Source organism: Lissotriton vulgaris, chromosome 10 (assembly GCF_964263255.1).
Source record: "Lissotriton vulgaris chromosome 10, aLisVul1.2, whole genome shotgun sequence".
Classification (NCBI taxonomy): domain Eukaryota; kingdom Metazoa; phylum Chordata; class Amphibia; order Caudata; family Salamandridae; genus Lissotriton; species Lissotriton vulgaris.
In genome coordinates this window covers 363,987,558-364,015,148 of record NC_141698.1, presented here as the reverse complement: position 1 = coordinate 364,015,148, position 27,591 = coordinate 363,987,558, and the positions used below count along the sequence as shown (strand labels likewise).

The following is a 27,591-nucleotide window of genomic DNA, read 5'->3' as shown; positions in this document are numbered from 1 at the left end:
TCCGGCCTCCGGCCCGGATGCGTCCCCTCCCCCCCCTCCTCCAAAGAAGCCTTGCACTGAGGGGGTTGACTCGGCGGCTTTCGCACGGGTGAAGAGCGCCTTCAAGGCCTTGGAGGACTTGCAACCTCCGCCACCTCTTCCTTCGGAAGTTCCTCCTCCTTCACCCCGTACTATGTCCCCGGACCCCCAGCAGGACGACGACTCTCCGGACTCGGAAGAGGAGGCCTGTTCTTCCCAGTCATGGCTGCCTTACAGCCCTCCTCCTCCGCGGGACCGTCCGACATGCTGGACCCGGACGATATCGTCCACCCCAGGTCCTCCGAGTGGGTCCCGTGCGACAAGGTAGCCCAGTACGTAGCAAATCGCCTGAGGAAGCCGGTGGACAAGGATGCCAGGAGCCACCTGCGTGCGGAGTGTCCCCGGCCCTCGTTGGAGGGTAAAGTGGCCATGACCCCGGACATCGACCCGAAGATGGCGACCTTCCTCCAGAAGTTCGTTAAGGACCCCCGGAAAGGGATCGACAGGTCCTGGCGCACATGCCAGGACAAGCTTCTGGACGCTATTGGCCCCATGACCAAGATTTTGGATATGGTTGAGGAGGCCAAGGTGTCGGGCGACGCAATCTCCCCAGAAGTACTATCCAATTGGGCCCAGAGGGCCATCATTTTCTTGGGCAACGCCAACTGCGCCCTCTCTACGGAGAGTAGGCGTTCTCTCCTCATCAAGGTGGATCCCAAGCTGCGCGATCTCGCCTCGTCGGAGGCAGGAGCGGTGGCCCAAGGGGGTTTGTTCGGTGACCCGTTCATTAAGGAACTTGGGAAATTCGTAGCTACCTTCACTTCCCTAGATCGTGCTCAGTCAAACATAAAGAAGGTTTTCGCGCCTCGTGTTTTTGACAAGGCCGGACGAGGCAGGGGCCGCTCGTTCGGTCGGGGCACCAGCTCAGATAGAGGACAAGGCTCCGGACGTGGCCAGTATCAGGACAAGGCCAGGTTCAACAATTTCTACCCCACAAGAGGGCAGAAGTTTGGAGGACGCGGCGGTCAAAGAGGCCAACAGCAAGGCGGTGGTCGAGGTGAGTGTGCTGCCTTCCGCGAGCTTGCGGGTGAGAGGGCGGCTGGCGCAGTTCTTTCCCGCGTGGGCCTCCCATACCAGCGATGCTTGGGTGCTGCAGACGGTGCAGGGCTTCCAATTGGAGTTCCATGGCCGTCCATATCAGCTACAACGTCCTCGCCCCATTACCTTTTCCCAGCGCGATGCAGCTTTGGTGAGCGAAGAGGTCACGGCCCTCCTCCAAAAAGGGGCGATTTGTCGCGCTTGCGAACATCCCTCAGGTTTCGTCAGCAATCTCTTCTTGGTAGACAAGGTCGATGGGGGCAGACGCCCTGTGATAAATTTAAGGGGGTTCAACGAGTGGCTGGTGTATCGCCATTTCAAAATGGAGGGGATACATCTCTTGCGGGATGTTTTACGTCCGTCCGATTGGATGGTCAGGCTCGACTTAAAGGACGCCTACTTGGCGGTTCCGATCTTCCCTCCACACCGGCGTTTCCTCCAGTTCAGGTGGGACGATCAGGTCTACGAGTTCACAACTCTACCTTTCGGGCTCTCCTCGGCGCCATGGTGCTTCACAAAAGTGTTGCATCCGGCGGTGGAGGCCTTGAGGGCCCAGGGTGTCAGGATGTTAGTATACCTGGACGACATGCTGCTCATGGACCAGTGCCCCAGGAGGCTACGGTCTCAGTTGCAGTCAGCGGTCAAACTTTTGCAAGGCCTAGGGTTTGTGATCAACGAGAAGCAGTCTCTTCTGGTTCCAGCGCAGTGTGCAACGTTTCTCGGCTTCAACATAGACTCGGTGTCTTCCACCTTGAGTCTACCGGCCAGGAAGATGTCGAGGATCATGCACGAGTTGCGCCAAACTTTGGCGAAGCAGTTGATTTCCTTGCGTCACCTGGCAAGATTGGTGGGCCTGTTGTCGTCTTCGATTCCCAGGACCCCTCCATTATCGCGCCATGCAACGCTTGAAGGCGTACCATCTCCGGAGGGGTCTGACGTACTCTCAGTTGCTTCCCTTATCGGACGATGTGAGGGACGAGATGAGGTGGTGGCTCACGCACATGGAAGCCTGGAATGGCCGTGCGATCTTTGGTTCGGCTCCAGACATTGTGATAGAGTCGGACACCAGTCGTTCAGGCTGGGGAGCTAGATGCGGAGATTTCTCCAAGGGCGGCGCCTGGTCCGCTTTCGAGCAGTCCTTGCATATCAACTGCTTGGAGTTGCTAGCGGGCTCCTTCGCAATGCAATGTTGGACCAAGGACAGAGTGCAATCTTGCGTCCTTCTCAGGATGGACAACGTGTCGGCGGTCCGTTACATCAACCATCTGGGTGGCACCAGGTCCAAAATGTTGGCGGACCTCGCCAGGGACTTTTGGCACTTTTGCCTGGACCATCAGGTGTCCGTTACAGCAGAATATTTGCCGGGACGCCAGAACGAGGTGGCCGATTGGCACTCAAGGAATGTCATGGACGCCAGCGTCTGGAAGCTGGATCCTTTTCTATTTGCCAGGCTCTCGGACCATTGGGGTCCGTTCTCGGTGGATCTCTTCGCGTCTCGCCTGGACCACCAACTCCCGAGGTATTTCAGCTGGCGCCCGACCCTCTGGCGGAGGCGACAGATGCGTTCCTCCAGGACTGGTCGGGCGTGCAGGGCTATGCTTTCCCGCCGTTCTCGATGATAACACGCGTGTCGGCGCTGCTGTGCCGTCAGTTGGCACAGGTGGTGATGATCACTCCGTGGTGGAGATCGCAAGTTTGGTTTCCAGTTCTACTGGAAATTTCCTGGGATTCTCAGATCCTACTCCCCCAGTCTCCTCACATTCTGCTGAACCCAGAGGGGGCTCCCCACAGGTTAGTCCAGGAGGGCTCATTGCGCCTGATGGCGTGGAGGCTCTCAGGCGTCGCTGGACGCTGCCTGGCCTTTCGAGAACAGGAAAACGGGAAATCTTCCTAATAGTTCGAAGGGAAAAAAAGCAAGAGGAAACGACAGAGCTAACCTGTGAGTGGACCGAAAGTGAAGGATTAAGGAGGATACCAAGGGTTTTGACTTTGGGAACGGGGGATGGAGGGACACCAAGTGAGAGGGGCCAGTGGGACGGGGACCAAGGACTGCAACCACCTCCGGTCAGGACTAGCTCCGTCTTGTCCGGATTGAGTTTGAGGTGGTTGCAGTTCATCCAATCCTGGATGAATGACATGACAGATTGGACATTCTGGAAAGATATGGGGGAATGGGAAAGGTTGAAAATTAGCTGGAGGTCATCGGCGTAGTTATACACCGTGACCTCAAGCTGCTGCAAGATAAAAATGAGGGGGTAGATGTATAAATTAAACAAAAGAGGGGAAAGTGAGGAACCTTGGGGGACCCCGCACACAACCTTACGAGAGGCAGCAGTGAACCCAGCTAGATGAACTGCCTGAGCCCTGTCACTCAGGAAGGACTCGAGCCATGCGAGGGCTAGGCCCTCTATGCCCGCCGCCCTGACACGGGTGAGGAGGATGGAGTGGTCCACCGTGTCAAAAGCGGCGGACAGATCTAAAAGAATGAGTGCCTGCGGAAGATTGGTATCAATGCCCTCGCGTAGGCAGTCCATCACAGAAACCACCACCTTCTCCGTAGAGTGGCGGGGCCGAAAGCCCGCCTGCCGGGGGGAGAGGCAGTGATTGGTTTCTACGTGGGTGCTCAGGGTGCTGGTTACGTGGGTTTCTAACACTTTACCCAAGTAAGGCAGGAGGGAGATGGGACGGTAGTTGGAAGGGGATGAAGGGTCAGCACCGGCCTTTTTTAAGATAGGAATGACAGCCGCAAATTTGTGGGGAATGGGAACCATTCCATTGCTGAGTGAGTCATTCAGGAGTGTGAGGGGTGGGGTCGGGCATGCCAGGAAGATTTCTCTCAGGATATGGGCTGGGGCAAAGTCCAGGGGAGAACCTGATTTCACCCTATGAAGCAAAGGAAGGAAAGTAGCATTGGTCAAGGGGGGAATGGAAGTCAATTTAGAGGTGGCGACAGGGGGGGAGGGGTTGATGAATGTGGGGGATGGAGAAGGAATGTTAGCCTTAATCTTTGCGACTTTATCAACGAAAAAATCGTTGAGCGAGACGCAGAGAGGTTGGGAAGGGGGGATCGAGGTCGTAGCTCTGCTAGATGAAGCAAGCTCGTGCACCGTTGCGAAGATTTCTTTGGGTTGTGACTCCGCTGCCAATATCCTGTTGGAATAGAATAGGGTCTTGGCCTCAAGGATACTTTGCTTATATACCTTGAGCACAGAAAGATAGATAATTTTTTGGGCGGGGCAGTATGCTCTTCTCCATGCTCATACTGCTATACGCGCGGCCAACTTCTTCTCCTTGAGGTCGGGGGTGAACCATCGGTTAGCAGCGTGAGCTCGCTTAACCGTGATCCGCCTCAAGGGGGCAAATTCATCGCCAGCTTGGGTCAACCAGTTGTTGATGGTGGCCAGTTGTAAAGGGGCGGTAAGGCCGGAGAGATCGGGGCTGGAATTGGCCAGAGATGAGCAGAGGGATGGCATGTCTGCTTTGCCCCATTTTCTGACCCACGTGTTCTTGGGGAGAGGGGGCTTGATAACTGGGGCTAAAGCAAGAGAGAAAGAAATTAAAAAGTGGTCAGACCAAGGGCAAGGTGAGATGTTGGGAGGCGTGATGGGAATGTTCAGGGTCCAGACCTGATCGAGCGAGTGACCTTGTGCATGAGTGGGGCTGTGGACATGGGGGGTGAAGTTAAGACTGAGCATAAGGTCGGTGAACTCTTTGGAGAGGGAACTTTCGGCGGGGTCATTGGGCCAAAAGTTTAAGTCACCTAAGACTAGCACTGACGAGTTGTTAACTACCAGTGTTGCGAGAATGTCTTGGAGGCTGGAAACGAAAGGAGGAGTAGGGTGGGGAGGACGGTAAATGAGAACAGAAGTTAGGGGAGCCAAGTGAGAACTAGAGCGGATTATCAAGCAGTCAACTTCAGGAATAGGGGAGAAAGGTAGAGTCTGGAAATGGAGACCAGTGCGGGCTATCAAGGCCACTCCGCCGCCTCTTCTGCCCTCCGGACGGTCCACTCGGGTGATGGAATATGAGGGGGGTAGCGCAGCTAGAACATTGGGCAGGGAATCAGCCTTGAACCAGGTCTCCGCTAAAAACAGGAGATCTGGTTCGTGAGTGTCGATATAATCGAATAACTCATACTGGTGGCTGACAGCCGATCTGGTGTTTAAGAGCACGGCCCTGGTGTTAAAGGCTGGGGTACGGGGGACAAATGGCAGGGAAGGGGCAGGTGGGTCCGTGTAGGGCAAGGGGAGAGCTCCTGATGTGACAGCGGGGGGAGTGGAAGATGGACAGGAGTAGAGACCTAAATGCGCGAGAAGGTCGGAGACAGATGAGCAGATAGAACCGGGGGTCCAATACGAAAGGAGGAGGGAAGGAGAATATGTGAGAGAAGGGACAGGGGGGGTGCCCCGTGCCCCGGCCTGCCGAGGACGGGCGCAGACGGGCTGGACTCTGGCGTGACTCCGGTGCGCCTACTGCGCGCCCGCTGCGCTCGTCCGCTGCGCTGACACATGGGGGAACGTTTAAATGGAGGAGCAGCGTGGGGGGAGTGGCGTGGGTGGGGTTGGGCGATCTAGCCCAAACCAAGATGGCGGCCACTGCCGCTGGGAGCCTACGATGTTATCAGCTGCCAGCCAGCCCCGTAGAGCCCCTAGGAAGCAAGGTAGGAAGTTAAAATACCTGTGGATTTTCAGTGCAGGTTAGACACAGTAAAATCACAGTCTGACACAGAATAAAGCGTGTCACCGCTCGTGATCAGCGTGACAGCGCGAAAAGATTAAAAGTGCAAAACGCGATCCTTAGCTCCTGCTAGCAAGCCCACTGCCACCGGGCTGCTTCGCTATCGCTGGGAAAGCGTCAGAAGTGCTCCTAACTGGAGGAGCAGCGTGGGGGGAGTGGCGTGGGTGGGGTTGGGCGATCCAGCCCAAACCAAGATGGCGGCCACTGCCTCTGGGAGCCTACGATGTTATCAGCTGCCAGCCAGCCCCGTAGAGCCCCTAGGAAGCAAGGTAGGAAGTTAAAATACCTGTGGATTTTCAGTGCAGGTTAGCCACAGTAAAATCACAGTCTGACACAGAATAAAGCGTGTCACCGCTCGTGATCAGCGTGACAGCGCGAAAAGATTAAAAGTGCTAAACGCGATCCTCAGCTCCTGCTAGCAAGCCCACTGCCACTGGGCTGCTTCGCTATCAGACTGCTGGGTTCACAACATTGTCCAAAGGGTCTACTCCCTCTCCTGTTTGACTACCCATGCCACCCACGTACGATCCGCTGGCTAAGAACAATCTCTCCTTGCTCCATCAAGAAAGGTAGGCTCTCTTGGCCAAGGTAGCCATAGAGAGGGTGCCTGCATCAGAAATAGATTGTGTTTTTTATTTGTGCTACTTTCTGGTGCCAAAGAGGAACGGGGGACTTAGTCCTATACTAGATGTGCACCTTCTCAGTCTCTTCTTGAAGAAAGAGAAATTGAAGATGCTCATGCTCGCTCAAGTCCTCCGTCCTCGACATAGGAGACTGGATGGTAGAGATGGACTCACAGTATACATAATTCCACATCCTTGTCCTGCCTGCCTACAGACTTTGCATGCGGTTCTCAGTGGGCCAATAGCACTTTCAGTTTGCTGTGTTCCCTTTCGGCCTTACCAGTACCCCACAGATGTTCACTAAAGTGATGGTGTTGTTGCAGCTCATCAGCAGAAGCCAGAGATGCCAGTCTTCCCCTAACTCGACGATTGGCTGTTAAAGGCAAGCTTCCCAGACTACTGCAAACATCCTCCATTCACTGGGGTTCCCTATCAACGTTCCAAAGTCCCACCTGACTCCCTCCCACATTCTCTTTCTCATCTAGGCTATTGTGCACATAGTTCAGTTTCAAGGCTAACCTTGCGAACGATGAGTCCATCGATATTCAAGCTATGATTCAGAAGTATAGCCTCTATCCTGGATTTTGGCGAGACTGACTCTGAGGCTGTTAGGCCTCATGTCCTCAGTGGCGTAGCTAGGGGGGCGGTAGGGGCGGACCCCCGGGTGGCACAGGTTTGGGAGGCGGTGGCCACCCTCCCTCCCCCGCTCTTACCTGCAGCCGTCTCAGCCGCAAGAAAAATGCGCAGCACCCCCCAACCCCACATGCTCTTACCTGAGGCCGTTGTGGCCGCATGAATCAGTAGCACAAGCCCCCCCCTCTTCGATCAGGCCACCGCAGACGGCAAATGCAGGAGCTGCCACCAACGGCCTGAGGCCTAGCTGTGCCACTTCATCGCCTCCTGCAACCTGCTTGCTACTCATGCCCGATGGCATATGAAGGCTCTGCAGTAAGACCTGAAGTCCCAGTAGGCACATCATCAGGGAACTCTCTCTAACATGATTCTGATCTCAGAGGGAACCGCAAAAGATCTGCAGTGGTGGTCAGTGGCAGACTCCGCTCTCTTCCCCAACTGGAGATGACTGTAGTGACAGGTGCATCGCTCCTGGCCTGGGGCAGCCACCTGGGAGAGTTGAAGATCAGAGGCCTCTGGTCTCCGGCAGAGTCCGAGCTCCACTTCATCCTGTTGGAGCTCCAGGTGATTCACTTGGCACTAAAACCCTTTCTTCCTTTGATCGAGTGAAGACTGGTGCAGGCATTCACAGACAGCCCCCCTGCCATGTGATATTGCAACAAGCAGGGCAAGGAGAGGTCCTGCATCTCTGGACATCAGTGCATTTCCCAGGTGGTTCAACGTCTGTGACATGATATATGAATGTCAGAGCAGACAAATTGAGCCACAGATGCCTAGTGGATCACGAAGGTCTCCTTCAGCAGTAGGGAGAGCATTAGTTTGATGTGTTTGCCACCAGCAAGAACTCGTAATGCAAGCAGTTTTTCTTGGAGACCCTTTTCTTCTTGAGTGAAGACCTAGCCTCCTGTATGCCTTTCCACCAATAACACTCCTGCTTGGAGTTCTCAAGAAGTTCAGGAACAACGGGCCCAATTCAATCTTGTGGCTCTGGATTGGGCATGGAGAGTCTGGTATTCTGTTGAGTATGACTTTTGGTCCTCCAGTCATTCTGCCTCTTCGAGAGAATCTCCTGTTGGAGCAACAGGGAACTGTACTTCACCCGAACCTGCGCACTCTCCCCTTCATGCGTGGAGATTGAGCAGTGACAGTTGAAAGCTTTTGACCTTCCTCCTGAAGTCTGTAACGTTATACTGACTGCCAGGCATCCCTCCACCAAGTCTGTTCAGACCTTCCTTTGGGACAAGTTTGTGTCATGGTGTGCTTCCAGTAACACTGAACCTCTTTCTGCATCCCTGTCTCGAGTTATATTGTTTGCAATTTCTTTGGTGCAGCAGGGCTCTGTTCTAGGCACAGTTTTGGGTAACCTTTCTGCCATCTCAGCAGTTTGGTGATTGCCAGATCAACCCTCTCTCTTTAAGTAACTCATAGTGGCTAGATTCCTGAAAGGCTTGCAACATATGTTTATCGTATGCTATTTATAATGCTTCAGTGGGACCTCAGTTTGGTTCTCACTTTTCTCATGTGTACTCCATTCAAGCCTCTCCACAGTTGCCCTCTTAGGCTCTGAACTTTAAAAACTCCCTTCTTAGGGGTCATAACATCAGCCAGGAGGGTCAGCACCCTTCTTACATCACACTCTGTCCAGATAAGCTGGTTCTCCTGACATGTTCCTCCTTCCTTCTGAAAGTTGTGACTCCACTCCATGTAGTCCAAAACATCACCCTGCCCACTTTGCTCCACCTCATCCCTCCAGAGACTCCTCTGTCTAGACCCAAAAAGATTGTTGACCACACAAGAGAATTTCGGGTTGATTATTAGCTCTTCATGGGCTATGTAGGAGCAAAGAAAGGGAAGGCAGTACAGAAGAGAACCATCTTGTGAAGGATTGTCCTGTGAATTAACATCTGCTATGCACTAGCCTAGAAGCTGCTGCCCAAGGGCATTCAGGCTCACTCTACCACAGCCAAGGTTGAGACCACTGCATTAGCGTGCGGTGTCCTTGTCCTCGACATCTGCCAGGTAGCAACATCGGTGTTGGAAATTGGGTCTCTAGTTGCCAGAGGTTTGCACCCTATCCAAGTAGGGACCACAATCCTACTCGGAGTAAGTCAGATAGACAATCTAAATTAACCTGTGCTTACCCTTTGGTAGGTTGCATGGAGTAGTCAAGCTTGAATTAAGAGGCAATGTGTAAAGTGTTTGTGCACACTTTGATTACAGTAACATAGTGAAAACACCACAAAAAGTGGTAAAATAGAGAATATTTATCCGTGTAAAACAAGACCAGAAGGTAAAAAATCCAATCAGTAGAACTCGAGATATGAATTTAAAAAGAATAAACTGCAATATAATAATGTAGTGCTTTAAAGTCAATAGCTCTGAGGCGTTACTTGAGGTTGCGCTAGACCAGGGAAAATCCAAAGTTTAGGCTTCCTGCAATGGAGGGGAGGCTGGCTACAGGACTCACGCAGGACCTGCTAAAAAAATACCTTGATTGGGGCAAGCGTTGGTGTCGAAGAGTCGATGCGTTGGTTCCAATTCATGCAGTTGAGTTGATGCAGTCAGGTTAATGCGTCAAAGTTGAGCCTCGCAGTCGGGTCCTGCATCGTTATGAGCCCCTTACAATGCAGGCACTGTGTCATTGTTCAGCCTCGCAGTCAGTACCTCAGATTGGTGCTGCGTCATCATTGAACCTCGCATTCGGGTCCCAAGTTGTCATCGAATCGCACAGGGATGTCTTCGGATCGGAACTGCGTAGAAGAGCACTGCATTGGTTCCAATTGGCACATAGGTGACCATGCGTCAAATTTGAAGCAAAACAGCTGCAGCACCCACTTCTGAGCAAAATAACGATGTAATAAACCCAGATCTGTGACTGGGGGTGAATGTTTGACAGTGTACAACATTCCGTCCATCATCTTTTTGCGTTGCATTTTCACCCTAAGTGGGAAGGGTATGCCCAGACGTGAGTCCTCTGCTCACTACGCCACTGAAGTCAAGCTATCCTGGCTGATGAGGGCTGAAAGCCCTAAACCGGTCCTAGGATGCTTGATTCTGGTCCAGGGAAGACATGGCCTGGCAGTTCGGTCTGGACTGTTCCCATGAGGCACAGGGTCAAGACTGATTTGCATATGGCTATGTCTAAACTGGGGTGGCTTGGTGAGCAAAATAACAATGGCTTTGTCGTATGGTTTATGGGCCTCTTTTGCGTGTATGTTAAGTTAGCATGGCTCATTCGAAGTTTAAACTCCATTTTTCCCTTTTGCTACTTTTGCGCACAACACTGCTTAAGCTATTTTTGAGGGCTTGGATGAAGGTCTATACATGGGAAAAGGGTTGTTTTTCGACATCTCTAGACATACATTGTATCCCCAGTCTGTACAGTGAGTGCTAAGCTGCCAAGGTTATCATAACGCGAGCCTGTTTATTGGCTTGTCCGTGTAACACATTCTAGACACAACAATTTGGCAGCTGCAAGCCGCGTAGGATTCTGGCGCTTTTATCATAGCACACTTGCCAGAATTGCACATACTTGTAAGATTCCAAGAGACTAACCGGTCCTGATGTAATTTACTCTTACTGAGCTGACAGGTAAAAGGGGTCCCCCGAAGAAAGCTCAAGAGACCTTCTATAGTTTTATAATACATAGTTCCTAGATAGTGAGGTTGCTTTAAATAGGCGCTTTTATCACCTGTTTGCACTATCATTGTAACATGATTCCTCCTTTTGTATTTTATGGAATTGTAACCATGCTGGCCGTATTATATTATCCATATGTATGCTGATGTTGATTAAAATACTGCGCTTGAGATCACGTCGTTAAAATAAACATTTTAACCTTACTGTGTCTCTATTTTACTCCTGTTGTAGACTGGTATAAGCGTATAACAAAAGAGTGTTCTCACTTCCCACCATTCCTGAGATGGTCCTAAGTCGCATGTTCTAGGTTGTGTAATCATTGGTTTTCTTTTCTATAGGACGAAGAGTTAATGTGACACTGATTGCTAGTCTGGTTGGGGATTTTGGGTACTGAGGTGAATTTTGGCACACCGTAACTCACTGATGTCCTAAGTCTCTGTGCACAGTTCTGTGTTTGCGCAGAATCCCTATTACAGCTTAAACCCAGATATGTAACTGGGGGTGAATGTTTGGCAATGTTCAACATTCCGCCCATCATCTTTTTATGTTGCATTTTTACCCTAAGTGGGAAGGGTATGCCCAGACGTGAGTCCTCTGCTCACTACGCCACTGAAGTCAAGCTATCCTGGCTGATGAGGGCTGAAAGACCTAAACCGGTCCTAGGATGCTTGATTCTGGTCCAGGGAAGACATGGCCTGGCAGTTCGGTCTGGACTGTTCCCATGAGGCACAGGGTCAAGACTGATTTGCATATGGGTCTGTCTGAACTGGGGTGGCGTGGTGAGCTAAATAGCGATGGATTAAACCCAGATCTGTGACTGGGGGTAAATGTTTGACAATGTTCAACATTCCGTCCATCATCTTTTTGGGTTGCATTTTCACCCTAAGTGAGAAAGGTATGCCCAGAAGTGGGTCACGGGATCACCACGCCACTAGAGTCAAGTTATTCTGGCTGATGAGGGCTGAAAGCCCGAAACCGGTCCTAGGATGCTTGATTCCTGTCCAGAGAAGACATGGCCTGGCAGTTCGGTCTGGACTGTTCCCATGAGGCACAGGGTCAAGACTGATTTCCATATGGCTATGTCTGAACTGCGGTGGCGTGGTGAGCAAAATAACGATGGATTAAATCCAGATCTGTGACTTGGGTGAATGTTTGACAATGTTCAACATTCCGTGCATCATCTTTTTGTTTTGCAAGTAGGTTAGGTTGCCAGGTCGAAATGACAGTTTAGACTGCACACACATGCACTGCAGTGGCATGCCTAAGCCATGTGTAAAGGGCTACTGAAGTGGGTGGCACAATCAGTGCTGCAGGCCCACTTGTAGTATTTAATTTACAGGCCCTGGGCACATATAGTGCTCTTTACTAGGGACCTATAATTAAATAAAATAGGGCAATTGTGGATAAGCCAGTATTACCATGTTTTATGTACTGGACATATGCATTTTAGCACTGGTTAGCAGTGGTAAAGTGCCTGGAATCCTAAAGTAAGCAAAAATAAAGTCTGCAAACCAGGAGGTCAGAAGCCAACAAATCAGGGGAACCACTCCAAGGATGCCAGGTCTAACAGTGGGCCTCACTGCACATGTTCACCATGCAGTACCTGGACAGTTAGTTATCTTGTGACTGGCACTTTGCTCATTCAGTCCTGCCAGATTTTCTAATCTAATTTGTTTCACAGTCCCACCTCCGGAGAGGGATTCTTCGAGTATGTATTCTAAGGTAAGGAATTGCGTCTTGAAGTCTTTATCAGATGAACACGTTACTAACCTTCGGTAACGCCTTAGGTAGAGACTCTGTCTAGCCACAGATTCCTTACCGATCCTCCCCACTCTGCGAAACAATTACGGTGTAGGGAACACCTTTCAAGGGCCTTAGTTTGTCACACCAGTGGTCAGTGCTCATGGTGGCTCCATGCTCCTGGCATTGACAGTTGTGAAAGTAACTGATGTCAGCGTGCTGAGGTGGCACCTATATAGATACCACACACATCACTTCCGAACGATACCACCTACCAGCACACAGGGGCACTACTTAAAATAAAATCCCGAACCAGTCTGACACTTTGGGATAGTTCTAAAGTAAGGAATCTGTGGCTAGATAGAGTCTCTACCAGATAACCCGTTACCAAAGGTAGGTAATTTGTTCTATCCTCTCTTTCCTTTGTAGTTGGCTGCAACATTTCAGTCTAGGCTTATTTGGCACCCAGGGAACCCTACTAAACCTGCACATTTCTGAAACCTAGACACCCAGGGAAATTCAAGGTTGTGTGGTTTGCACTGATCCCAGCACACTTTTGTACCCAGAATGCCCTGCATATGTCAACAATATGTCCAATCTTACCCAATTTCCTATTTTTCTCCTGAATGATGGCTGCACAGTTTTGCCAAGGACCAGCTAACACCCTGGAATCACTACCAACCTTGGGTTTGTCTGAAACCTAGATACCCAGTAAAATCCATAGTGGTGTTGCTTGTGTGGATCACAGCATTGTAGGATTCAGGCTCCGTTCCAGAGGCAATGCCAGGGAGAACCATATCCCACTCTATTTAAAAAAAAAAAAAAAAAAATACACATTGGCTGCACTGTCCCTCTGTGCGTCACAATGCATCCTTAATTAGTTGTACCTGATTACAAAATTGTGCTCTCCTCAGCACAAGTACGAGCTCTGTCACTTGGCGCCTGCGCAGAGGTGAGTGCATTAGCGATAGACAGAGCTGTAGGTGGCTCCATCTTTCACTTGAAGCAGACCTGCCTCTCTTTGAAGAGAGGGATATCTGGGGGTCCCTGGGACTCCCATGTCCTCCCTCCTTGGGGGAAGCCATACCTTCACCACTTCAATGTGGCATATAGTCATTGTGCCTCCCCACAGGCTTTTGGTTTCTGCGCCCATGGATGTAATATTGCATATACAAAGGCAAAGTGCGTTGTGTGGACACCAGTTGCACCCCAAGCACTTCCTGTAATACGGGCCCCAGTGCATAGTGTAATTTATGGCCAATCTGTCTTCCAGTGGGCATAATGGCTTTTTGGGACTTAGGGGTGGGGGTGGCCTGAACATAGGATTTCCTCATGTCTAGTGGGCTTTAAGGCCCTCCTCTCCCCACCTCACAGTGAGAGCAATTGGAGGTATATCCTCCAGTCAGGTCTCCAACGAAGCAGAAAGACTCGGGTTTATGCACCCCCGAAAAACAGAAAGACTGTTTGGTTTCATAGTGCGGGCAATAGGCCATTCCTTGTGGCCACTCCTTCCCCATTCAGACTATATCTGGTGGCTAGTGGGTGGATCCCTGATCGAGACCACCCCCCTGCAACAAAAGTAGAGCAGGAATTCACTGAGAAAAGGTATCATTAGAAAGGGTAGATCCTCCTCTTATAAGAAAAAATGTTCCCTAGTGCACCTTTACAGGACAACAGTTAAACATTTGAATGATTAGCATACCTCATATAGAACCACTCTATACGTTCACTAACTAATCACTATAACAACAGAGGTGTAGTGCATCATTTATTTTTATAAAAAACACATTAATACATGTACAGTTCGTCTGTTAAAAAAGCCATCTCATTTGAGTGCTCAGTCATAAAATTATACAAAATACAATCAATTAAAAATACAATCTATAGTGCATACATTTAAAAAGAAAACAAAAGAAAACATTCAATTTTGCATTTATAAGGTTCGAAGATAGGAACGAAAGGAGGATGAAAACAGAAAAGGGAGAGACATATACAGGACACAAAAATTTGTCAATAAGTATTGCACGTGTTTGAGACCAAAAATACACCTAGTCCTGACAACATATAATTATTGTTCAGTGGAACACGTGTTTGCCTCTCTTGATCGTGCAGTATGGCGTCGACGCGTTTCGATGGTTTTAATTATAGGTTACCATCTTTATCAAGACTATTCTAATGTAGTCTCTCCCACTTTTTCGGCACTGGTTGGTTGCCCGTGGTATCACACAAAGTTCCTCTCACATCTTATCGAGTCTCATTTCTATTCGGCTTGGATGGTCGAGTATTGCTCCACTCTTCCACTTTCGTTATGGTTTTGCTCCTGGCTTTGATTTATATGATGTTGCCTTGTTCGCGTGATTCTTCAAATGATCCTTTTCTGACCTGAACTTCTGGTTATCTTTAAAGTGTTTTATTCGGGAGTTCATGTGTGGCTCTGTCACTTATTATGGTGCAGGCGGCGCGCTATTCCGGTCGTTTTGATAGGGTTTTGTCTCTTTGTATTTCCTACGGGCCGGTCCTCTCCTGTCAGTAACCGGTAACTGACAGGAGAGGACTGGCCGCCTTGTGATTTTGCTAACAGACCGAAGGTGACGTGGGCTGCGGGAAACGAGGTCCCTGCCACAGTGAGTAACGGACTAGAAGAGGTACCCGGCCCGTAGGAAATACAAAGAGACAAAACCCTATCGAAACGACCGGAATAGCGCGCCGCCTGCACCATAATAAGTGACAGAGCCACACATGAACTCCCGAATAAAACACTTTAAAGATAACCAGAAGATCAGGTCAGAAAAGGATCATTTGAAGAATCACGCGAACAAGGCAACATCATATAAATCAAAGCCAGGAGCAAAACCATAACGAAAGTGGAAGAGTGGAGCAATACTCGACCATCCAAGCCGAATAGAAATAAGACTCGATAAGATGTGAGAGGAACTTTGTGTGATACCACGGGCAACCAACCAGTGCCGAAAAAGTGGGAGAGACTACATTAGAATAGTCTTGATAAAGATGGTAACCTATAATTAAAACCATCGAAACGCGTCGACGCCATACTGCACGATCAAGAGAGGCAAATACGTGTTCCACTGAACAATAATTATATGTTGTCAGGGCTAGGTGTATTTTTGGTCTCAAACACGTGCAATACTTATTGACAAATTTTTGTGTCCTGTATATGTCTCTCCCTTTTCTGTTTTCATCCTCCTTTCGTTCCTATCTTCGAACCTTATAAATGCAAAATTGAATGTTTTCTTTTGTTTTATTTTTAAATGTATGCACTATAGATTGTATTTTTAATTGATTGTATTTTGTATAATTTTATGACTGAGCACTCAAATGAGATGGCTTTTTTAACAGACGAACTGTACATGTATTAATGTGTTTTTTATAAAAATAAATGATGCACTGCACCTCTGTTGTTATAGTGATTAGTTAGTGAACGTGTAGAGTGGTTCTATATGAGGTATGCTAATCATTCAAATGTTTAACTGTTGTCCTGTAAAGGTGCACTAGGGAAAAAAATGTCTTATACTGTTTAAGTACCCCATCCCCTTGGTGTCAGAGGGGTCTCTCTCAAATCTTGAAACACTAGATCCTCCTCTTCCCAACTGTTCTTCTCCGAGAGTGATAAATGTTTGGAGGCTGAGATATGAAAAAAGCGGCGGTACCTAAAGGTTATTTCTACTTTTACTTCCAGAAGCAGTGATGACAGCACACATGGTGCCCTGCGCATCACTGATCACAAAAACATCTCATGCTGCAAGTTAAGCTCTTTCCTCCCAGCTTGAGTTAAAAAAAATTAAAGATACAAAGGGCTCTGCATAAAAGTGTTTAAAAAACCTGTGAGGGCAGGGAGATGAAATTTACTTTTATAATTCCAGACCATCATAAAAAGAAATGCATAAATTAAAGGGGGGTTTAGATTTACTGTTCAAACTCCAATCTAAATTACATTTAGGGAAGTGCTTATACAGGGGAGAGTTCTGATTTACTATTTTAACTCCTGGCCCACATACACTGGGGAAGGTGTATATTTTTGGGGTACTGTTTAATCCCTAGTATATCATAAATAAGGGAAAGTGTATAAGTTAGTGGTGGTTCAGATCTAGGGGCCGATTCCGATTGGATCGTTCGGAGCCCTTCCGACCGCAACGGAATGTGCCGGCCGGATTCTTTTCCGACCGAGCCATTCCGATGGGACTAGAGTTTAAGGGTGGAATGTAAATTGTTTATATTCACCGCTTTGTTTCAGAAGTCTTTTTCTGCCTTATGTTGTTCATTCTTGATGATAATGTGGAATACCATCTGGAAGTAGTCAAACTACTTTACATTTGAGGGTGGGAGACACTTGATTCCATTGAATGAGGTCTAAAGTTTTCTTTTTGCTATGGAAGAAGGTGAGTTGGGTTAAAGTTTTAGGATGTTGCCACTCCTCTAAAACGTTTTTGAGTTCGCATTCATTGCCCCAGTCTGATGTTGGAGTCTTCCATGTAGATGTGCGGCGAGAGAATCTGATTGATCGGGATATGTTCTGCAAGATGCTAGGTAAAGTTTGATGTGCATTTGGGAGGTTTTGTTGATTATATAGTTGTACATAATTAGGAATCGGTTAAATGGTAGGGCAATTTACATGTTCTCAAATGATGACTATGCAGTATGGTTAGGAACAGATAAATGCGCCAGTTAAGACTAGTGAGTACAGAATGTTGTGTGTGAACTAATTCAGCCAAATTTCGGTCATGCAAAATATATCTGCTTCTTATTGTTTCAAAAGGTTAGCTATTTGGTTGTGATGGACATTTGTGCACCTGAAGATGTGTAAGATACATTTTATGTGAGGACTATGTGGAATTTCCTGGTAGGTTGTCTTTTTTAGGTTGATTTGCAGTACAGTCTTTGTTTACCTATCTTTGGGAGGTATTGGGACGACGGCTCTACCTAGGTATGGCTATAGGATTGGGGTTAGATTGAAGGCACATAGTGGCACGATTCCAGGGTGTAGGGTAAGAATTGTACCAATGATTTGGTTATTCATTTGTGGAAACAATACTACCATTTTATGATTCTATTAGAAGTTTGGACAGTATGGGAAAAAACTAGCATTGGATCTTACATAGATTCGCATGATTGGATTATTTCCTTTGACAGACAGGGGAACAGTGTAAACCTTACACTCAATAACAATAAAACTTTCATGCACTATTTGAAACATATCCAAATAAATAATTGATCCAGATTACAGCCAATGAGAGACCAGTACTTCCAGATTCTTGTGACAAGCTTCCTACTATTATATTTTCTACCCCACATTACAGTAAGGAACCAGCTGGAGAAGCTCTCTCCAAAAGAATATCTTTCATCAACATGCCTTCGCTGGACCATGCAAGGCATGATATGTGATGTTATGTTATGCGTATTGGTTAAGTGCGCTATCACCTCCGGGATATCCTGGAGCCGAACAGGTGTGAGACTAGCCTTAGATGAGGGTGCATGGGGCTATTCAAAGAGACAGGTCTTCAGCTTCTTTTGGAATTCAAGAATTGAGGAGGCTCTGATGTGTAGTGGCATGTTGTTTCAGGCTTTAGGGGCGATGTAGGAGAAGACCTGACCACCAGATCTGGTCCTGTGTATACGTCGGAAGTGTTCAAGAAGTAGTTCTGCCAAGAGGAGGTGTCTGAATAGTTTGTGGAAAGAGATACCACTATTGAAGACGGCTGGGCCGATGTTGTGTAGTGCTTTGGAGGTGTGTGAGAAGTCTGAAGTGTGCTTGTTTGTGTATTGAGAGCCAGTGGTGTAATGCAATGTGTGTGTGGTGTGTGAGGTTAAGTGTGATTCTTCCAACCGAGTTTTAGATAGTTTGTAATTGTCCATTGAGTTTTTTTGCTAATCCTGGCTGGCATAGAGGGTGCTCCTGTGTTTCAACTTGCTCCTGTTTAGGGTGTAAGTGATGATTTTGCCTGTCCTAGTAGTCATCCATTTGAACGTTTTCCTCAGCATCTTCCGTGTGAGGAAGCATGAAGCTGTGACTGCAATTACTTGGGCAATCATATTAAACTTGCTTTCAATGATGATCCTGAAATTCCTGTCATGAAAGGTGGTGGTGGGGGCGAGTCTTAGCTCAGCTGCCCACAAGGTGTAGTCCCATGGTAATGGTTTCCTCTGAGGTTCCGTGACGATTTGAACCCGTGTTTTCAAGTTTGTCGGAAATACATAATATTAGTATCAGCGAACCGCAAATGATCCATTTAGCATATCCTGGTGTTTTCGCTACGATACGAGCAAGAGCACTCCTGTTATGAACACATTTCTGATCTACCCACGGCATCCATCTTAGATCATGTCCGCCATTTTGTGTTTCTTGCCCTCACATATGCAATAACCTCTGATCACTTCATTTCGATTAAGGACACGTAGCCTTAGCCGGAGATTCACCTCTTCCATGACACGTGTGCCTTAAACCAGATCACGCTGTAGCTGCATGACTTGACAAAAGCTGCCTCCTCTGCCCGAGGCCAGCCCACCTGAACTGGTTCTCGTATCCATTGTCCCGATCATGATTAGACGGCCGAAGCCGGTAGCCTTGCCCATTTACAACCCACAAACATCTCTTATCCCGCTTTTCTATCTCCTGCACCTGGCTCTGCTCCTTTCCTTCTGGGCCTTTATTAGGGGGAGGTAACGAACTTTACGATGAGGCGGTCCGGCTCTTGAATGCAATATTGACAAGGGATTGTGATGGACTAGTGGGAACCCCTCTTCGTGATGTTTGGCATCAGATATTATCGACAGTTCCTGTGTAACGCCAAATATTTATTGTTTAAGACACAAAGGTTTAGGAATGTACTAGCATGTGAAATATTTGCCTGAAGCACAATTTTTCGTATATAAGGAGCAACCCTCAATGTACAAATCGAACAGGCTCCTGGTTACTGCCCATGCGTAGTTTCTGTGACTTCTGTGTCCCTGCAGTAATAAACCTTTGGTCTTTGACGCCACCATCGAGAAGCCCGTGTTTCTGTTCATTTGCGCACCAAGGCAGGTGGAACTCCGGGGTCTTTGGGTGTTGTTCCCTGACACCTCTGGACGGAACCAAAAAGTCCAGAACTCCAATTGGCGCCCAACGTGGGGCGACGTCATTCGGTACCGGTCCAAAAGCCTGAAGAGTTCGAGGAGCTTCGTGTGAAGATTTCCGAGGGAGGCGCCCCACTTCATCGATCCCGGCATATCGCAAAAGTGGCCCGAAGTTCTCTTCCACGAGGGTTCCCGTTCAGGACGGCTGCAGTGGGCCGTTGCCTTGACCGTCGCCCTGTCTTGGACCCGAGGTGCAGCCCTTAGTACAGCGAAACGTGACGGGTTTCTCCTTGGTGACGTCTTCAGTGCCTCAGTTAAGTATTTAGTGATAGCTAGCTGGTTACTTTGTGAGGATTGTTAAAATCCTTGATCGGTTCTTGGTTTGGTTTGGTTTCGTAAGATTATCACTAGTTGTTCTGGTTACGATAATCTATTTGGTTCAGTTTGGGTATCGATATATTAGTTTGGTTTTGGTAGGCCTAAGTTCTTGGTTCGAGTGCACATATTTGTTTCGTGTTTTGTTTGTTTTGTGTTCCGGACTGAAAAATGGTAAGTCGGAGAAATTGTATGTTGTCGTGCTTTGGTTGCAACAGTGACTCACGATTGGAGGACTCATGTCTGGTTCCTCCGATTGGGACTCCCCTATATGACTTGTACTGTAAACATGGTGTGGGTCCTATATCCTATAACGAGGTGTGGGTCCGCTATACTAAGAAGGATGGTGTCCTTAGTTGGCCACTACATGGTAGTTTTGAACCCGAGATTCTTGATAATTTAGAAGCGAAATTGTTTAGGAAGAAAGCCCGGCCGGCAATGTTTGATTCTTTCCGTTATTGGCGAAAGGAATCCAAACAGAGAGAGATGAAGAAATTTAAGAAAGAACAGAAAGAGAAAGAAGAGCTAACTCTAGAGCAAGCAACTAAACAATTGCAAGATAATGAGTGCGAAAAGGCCATAGATGTAGCAATTAGAGAGCATAATTTAGCTCTTTTAGCGAAACCATTGGTAGCTTTGACTGGGAAAAATGTTCCGAGTCCGGTGCCATGGTCTGATGAATGTCAAGAGAGTTTTACTGAATTACGAAAAGCCTTGTGTTCAGCTCCTGTATTGGGTACACCCGATTACAGTAAGCCATTCACGCTCTACGTTCACGAGAGAGAAGGTTGCGCGTTGAGTGTCCCGACACAGAAGTTTGGTGATAAACAACGCCCTTGTGCGTATTTCTCATCAACATTAGATCCGGTAGCTAGAGCGTTGTCTAGTTGTTTGAGAGCTACAGCGGCAGCTGCGGCTTCCATTCGGCAATCTGCTGGTTTGGTGATGAACAACATGCTAGTGGTCATGGTTCCTCATGCAGTGGATACACTCATGAACCGAACGAAGACACAACACCTTACTAGTGCGAGATTATCTGGTTACGAGCTGACATTACTAGCGAGTCATATTCAGATCAAAAGATGTAATGTATTGAATCCAGCAACGCTGTTGCCGACTGATCAAGAGTCGAGTGATTCTGAGCCACATGACTGCTGTTTTAAAACGGAGGAAGAGACAAAAGGACGCATCGATCTGAAAGATACTCCGTTATCCGATCCGGATGGTACGCTGTATGTGGACGGGTCATGTTTTAAATTGGAGAATGGTGATGTGACTGCTGCTTATGCGGTAACGACGTTGAAGACGATTGTGGAGACTGCAAGAGTGAGTCAGAATTCTGCCCAAGCTGCAGAATTAATAGCTCTAACAAGAGCATGTGTTTTAGCTGAGGGAAAGAGAGTGAATGTATTCACAGATAGTCAGTACGCATTTGGCGTGGCCCATAGTTTTGGCCGGTTGTGGAGAGAAAGAGGTTTCATTACGTCCCATGGGACTAAGATTCAGCATGGTCAGCTAGTTAACGACTTGTTGGAATCTCTAACCTTGCCGACTGAAGTTGCAATTGTAAAGTGCAGTGCTCATAAAGCAATCACGGATGATGTTGGACGTGGGAATGCTTTTGCTGATGAAATTGCTAAACAGACAGCTAGAGACATGATGAGTAGAATGTATGTTGCAACGTCTGCAAGATGGATCGCTGAGTCTGGGATGTGTGAAGATACAATGGAAAGTGTGAAAGAGATTCAGAGAGAAGCAACTGAGGAAGAGAAACGTGTATGGAGAGAGAGTACGGGCAAGTTGGACTCGAATGGATGTTGGATTGATTTGACAGAGCAGCAGCGTTGGATGTTGCCGGATGCATATGTGCTTGCAGTAGTGACAATGGCGCACGGAGTAGCGCATATAAGTTCTAAAGGGATATGTAAGATGTTGGCTCCGGTCTGGAAGAATGAGGGAATCAGTAAGTGTGCAGAGAGAGTGGTGAAAAATTGTATGGTGTGCTTGATGCATAATCCTGGCAAGGGAACTCCAACTCCAGCTGGTCATTTCGCTCCTCCTTCCTGCCCCTTTGAAGTGATTCAGTTAGACTTCATTCACATGGAACGCTGTAATAATTTGAAATATGTCCTGGTGGTGGTGTGTGCTTTTTCCAGATGGATAGAAGCATACCCACTGAAGGACAATACTGCCTTATCAACTGCCAAAATTCTTCTCAAAGAATATTTCCCTAGATTTGGAATGCCACGGATTGTATGGTCAGATAACGGAAGTGAGTTTATAGGGAAAGTTATGCAGAGTGTATGTGCAGGCCTAGGTTTGAAACAAAAATTTCACAGTGCGAACCATCCCCAGTCAGCTGGTTTAGTGGAGGGTTACAATGGTACCCTCAAACTGAAGATAGCTAAAATACAAGCATCCACAGGTTTAGCCTGGCCAGACGCACTTCCTTTGGCTTTGTTATCAACGAGAGCAACTGTACATTCTAGAGTGGGGATTAGCCCATATGAGATAGTCTTTGGCCGTCCAGCAAATATCTGGGGTGTGCCAAGGCCTAAGGAATTTAAGTCTATAGAGTATCCTATGTTGATAGACTACCTTTACGACTTGACTGCTAAATTGAGTCTTATTCATCAACAGGTTTTCGATGCATTGCCAAAACCTCCGGAGAGTCCAGGGCATCAGCTGAAACCAGGAGACCTGGTTGTCATCAAGAACTTCGCGAGGACGAAGAACCTTCAACCAAGATTTGTGGGGCCCTTTCAGATCTTACTGACAACGAGGACAGCCGTTCGTGTAGCTGGCCGCAAACATTGGGTGCACGCGTCTCACGTTAAGCGTGTACCCTTGCCGCTACCTTACGACGACTGGGTGAAAAAGGGAATTGGTGCCTCCGAAACTGAAAGCACACCGAAGTTCATTCCTTTCAGCGATGCCGAATTGATTACTGATACTCCAAAATCTGACTCTCCTCCTGAAAAGACTCTTTTGAACACTGAACATTTGTCTCCAGCATCAGAAGAAACTTTGCTATCTGCGAACTTAAACACTGCAACAGCTGCTAGTGATACACTATTTTCCGATCAGACAATACCTGCGAAGCAGAGATACAACCTGAGAAAACGTAACATGGACAAATAAAGCAGGCAACTGCATATTGTGATTTTGATATATTGAACATTTGCCTTCAGCCAGGAAGTTTGCTATTGTTTATTTTTTTTAAATTGCCTTGCCGTCTGGGTAGCCGTAGGGTCGTGGCTGTGTGCCTAGTTTGAATTTGCAGGGGTCTGACACAAGGTCGATCTTTCTGTTGGTTCTGGGAACTCCCAGGGCTGACAGAGGCATTTTCATCTACGTACACATCATCAGTGGTCGCAAGCGGATTGTAGAAGATGGAGCTTCCTGCGCTGCAACGAGAAAATGTGATTTATGTTCGCAGAAACAGACTTTACAGAATTCTTCGTAACAAATGCTTTCTGATGCAATGTGCCGTTACATTTTTGATTTTTTTAGCAACATTGGTGGGTGGAATCGTCTTTAGTATAAATATGATTTTTGTGCCAGTTACTACAGTACCTCCCCTTGATCCTGCCATTTCTACTGTTTCTTCTATACACTCTTTTCACTCGTTTCCTGAACATGAGCAAGCCCGACGCACAGAGTTCATTAACAACACTTTTGTACAGCTCTTGCACCAACACCAATTGGTAGTTAACACTACAGACTGCTGGGTGTGTGGCTTGATACCCCACACTATGGATAAAGGTATTCCCTATCTGGTTTTGCCTTTCAGCTACAATGGATCATTTCAGGCCCTTCAAACCATCTTTGCTTATGCCCTTGAGACCTATCCTCCGCGTCCACCACGTTCCACTAGATATAACTCTGCCAACAAAGCTTTAGTCCAGGGAATTATTGACATGATCAAGGATGTCAATAATACTCCATCTTACCCTAGAGACGAACTACGAGTGTATTTAAGTTGGAATACTTCAGAGTATCGCCTTAGTTTAGGAGAAAGCAAGCGTAAAAGCTCAACTCCAATCTGGGTCGTACCTCACCGAGGTCAAGTCTGTTTGCAAGGGAATGGGAGAAATCCGAGAGCTCAGCTAGGGAGGAGTGAGTGCGTTGAGACTTATGTGTTTCCGGCTAACTCTTCCCCTGCCTTCCTTACTGCTAGGGGTACCTACTTCATCTGTCAAGACCGAGCTTATACATGGTTGCCTGCTGACTTTTCAGGTTCATGCTATATTGCTCGATTGTTGCCTCCCACATACACTGCTTCATCTGATTACCACAGAACCAGAATAGCGAGAGGTGTCTTCAGCAAGGAAGATACTGCTGGTCAGGAAGCTGGAGACTTCTTCAAAGGCTTCCTTCCGTTCTGGGGGCCTATGGCCAATAGTAGAAACATACGTCAGCTAACACGGGTAGTTGAATCTACTATTACTGAAACTGCTGGTGCCCTTAGCAATTTGACAGCTGAGCTTCAGGCGGATAGACTCATGACGTTGCAGAACCGTATGGTTCTAGATGTTATACTTGCAGATCGAGGTGGGGTATGCAGAATGATCCAATCGAGTTTGCTGTGTCTTTATTCCTAATAATGCTCCAACAGTCTATGAGGCGATCTCTAAGCTACACAAGATTTCCGACTCTATACATGTAGACAAGGGAAACTGGTCCTTTATGGAGTGGTTTTGGACTCTGATCTCAGCGTGGGGATGGAGGGTTCTAATGGTCATCGGTGTCATCTTAGTATTCCTATTCTCATGCGGCCTGATTATCCAGTGTGGTCCTGCTCTATGTAGTTTTTGCGCTGCAACTTGTTTCAGGAAACCACCTGCGTTTGGAGAAAAGGCACGAGAAAGGATGATGATACAACAACATGTTACTGACCTGATGAGTATAGAACTAGACTCTGATATAGACTGAGTAATTGCCTATGTAAGGGCAAAAGGAGGGTCTGAGGTTCCGTGACGATTTGAACCCGTGTTTTCAAGTTTGTCGGAAATACATAATATTAGTATCAGCGAACCGCAAATGATCCATTTAGCATATCCTGGTGTTTTCGCTACGATACGAGCAAGAGCACTCCTGTTATGAACACATTTCTGATCTACCCACGGCATCCATCTTAGATCATGTCCGCCATTTTGTGTTTCTTGCCCTCACATATGCAATAACCTCTGATCACTTCATTTCGATTAAGGACACGTAGCCTTAGCCGGAGATTCACCTCTTCCATGACACGTGTGCCTTAAACCAGATCACGCTGTAGCTGCATGACTTGACAAAAGCTGCCTCCTCTGCCCGAGGCCAGCCCACCTGAACTGGTTCTCGTATCCATTGTCCCGATCATGATTAGACGGCCGAAGCCGGTAGCCTTGCCCATTTACAACCCACAAACATCTCTTATCCCGCTTTTCTATCTCCTGCACCTGGCTCTGCTCCTTTCCTTCTGGGCCTTTATTAGGGGGAGGTAACGAACTTTACGATGAGGCGGTCCGGCTCTTGAATGCAATATTGACAAGGGATTGTGATGGACTAGTGGGAACCCCTCTTCGTGATGTTTGGCATCAGATATTATCGACAGTTCCTGTGTAACGCCAAATATTTATTGTTTAAGACACAAAGGTTTAGGAATGTACTAGCATGTGAAATATTTGCCTGAAGCACAATTTTTCGTATATAAGGAGCAACCCTCAATGTACAAATCGAACAGGCTCCTGGTTACTGCCCATGCGTAGTTTCTGTGACTTCTGTGTCCCTGCAGTAATAAACCTTTGGTCTTTGACGCCACCATCGAGAAGCCCGTGTTTCTGTTCATTTGCGCACCAAGGCAGGTGGAACTCCTGGGTCTTTGGGTGTTGTTCCCTGACACCTCTGGACGGAACCAAAAAGTCCAGAACTCCACCTCCTGATGCTCACAACCTCTGACGGTTCTGAGTTTGAGGCAGTTGATCTTCATTCAGTCATTGACTTCAATCATGCAGGCGGTGAACTTGTTCCGGGGGTTTGGAGGCTTGTTCGTAGGAAAGGACGTCAATATCATAAGAGCAGTTGAATGATGCTAGCAAGTGAGAGGATGTATGTGTGGAAGAGGGTCATGCTCTGAGAGTATCCTTGCAGTATTCCACTGATGACGTTGCGGGCATTCGAGGTGTAGGGGGGCAGGCAGTCTGACTGGTTCTATCCTTTCAAGAAGAACTAGTGCATGTTTCCAGGTATCCAGAAAGGTGGCAGAGGCAATGGAGGTGTTCAGGATTGGGGTAAGTGCCATGATGAAGGGTAGCAGTCCTCTGGGGATAGCATAGAGTGGACAAGAGTCAGATGGGGTCCTGGAATAGATGGACTGCAAGGTGGTGGCAGTTTCATTGGTGAGGTCTGGCCAACTGGATGCAGTCGTTTATGCTTGAACATGACGGGGAGTCTTGCTGCGAGGTCTGTCAAGGCCTGTTGAGGGTTGACGTTGTCATATATATGAAGATTATCTTGCTATAGAAGGACTGTAAGAGTTGGTTGCAGAGATCCTGTGAGGGGGCGATGCTATTGGTGCTGGGTGCCCGTGAGGTGAAAATATTCACAATTGAAAAGATCTTTTTGCTGCTGTTGGTGCATTCTTCAATGTAGTTGGTGTGTGCAGAGCATTTGGTGGTTTGGATCTGCTGGTGGTAGTGCCTAAGAATGATTTTTAGGTATTCCTGTCCATGTTGTCTTGGCTCATTCTCCACTTTCTCAGCAAATAATTTAAAAGATTGAAAAAGGAAGTTAGCCTTATCCCTTTTGGAGGACAAAATTGAAAAACTCCCTTGTCACATCATGGTACGACTGCTTTATCTCATTTTGACAAATCTATTGAAAAGACTTCAAAGAAGGCATTAAGATTGTTTGATCCTCCTTTTAAAGGTCAGATATCAGGTGAGCTGCTAACCACTGCCTCCACACAGGAACGTAAGATTCCTCATTCTCACAAAACTAAAAGAAGGGCCGAGTTCACAGAAGAACTAAGGGTAAGAGCTTAACATGAATGTGGTAATCTTAAAATCAACAAAAAACAACTGGAAACTTTAAAGATACAGGCATATCTGTCACTTATAAAGAAAATGTCATCAACTACAACATCGTCACCGATGGTACGGCCTGTTATACCACTTTCAGTCACGTCAATGAAGACATCGTCGACAAAGCAGTCATCGACATAGATAATGAAGACACAACTAAAATTATTTTGGTCAACGGAGTTGACCGCAGAGGAACACCACCAATGACATCATTGTTATCACTGTGAATAAATACATTCTTTGCGGTAACAACCATGCCACCGTTGACGACAACAAAGATTTCTCATCAACAGCAGAGGAAATATTGTCGGTGACCAGCCCTTTACCATTGAGTATAACAAAAAGACATCTGTGGATGACGCAGGAAATCGAAAAAGGGCCCACTGGCAATAGAGATAATATTGTTGTCAACAACAATTGAAGAATTTGCTGAATCACTGCCAATAGAACCTCAAACTATCAGACAATTAGTACATTCAAGCCCAACACAATCTCAAATGCTTGAAATGTCACCACTGCAGGATAAAATGTCACCAATACCGTTGATTTCTTTAAAGATGTTGTTACAAGGTGTTTCTCTGGCCCTGAAAGGG

General features: G+C 47.4%; 1 protein-coding gene across 1 annotated transcript; it reads left to right on the top strand.

Annotated features, from left to right (window-relative positions):
- The first annotated feature begins 282 nt into the window (after positions 1-282).
- Positions 283-27,225, top strand: LOC147685261 (uncharacterized). The gene is made up of 2 exons (XM_086939771.1): positions 283-1,075; positions 27,038-27,225. The coding sequence occupies exons 1-2, from the start codon at positions 283-285 to the stop codon at positions 27,223-27,225; spliced, it is 981 nt and encodes a 326-aa protein (XP_086795897.1).
- The last annotated feature ends 366 nt before the right edge of the window (positions 27,226-27,591 follow it).

Bases quoted from the DNA above. Each gene is read 5' to 3' on its own strand.
- LOC147685261 (XM_086939771.1), top strand. From the start codon at position 283: ATGCTGGACCCGGACGATATCGTCCACCCCAGGTCCTCCGAGTGGGTC. The intron at 1,076-27,037 runs GTGAGTGTGCTG...TCACTTATAAAG, and splicing joins ACAGCAAGGCGGTGGTCGAG to AAAATGTCATCAACTACAAC.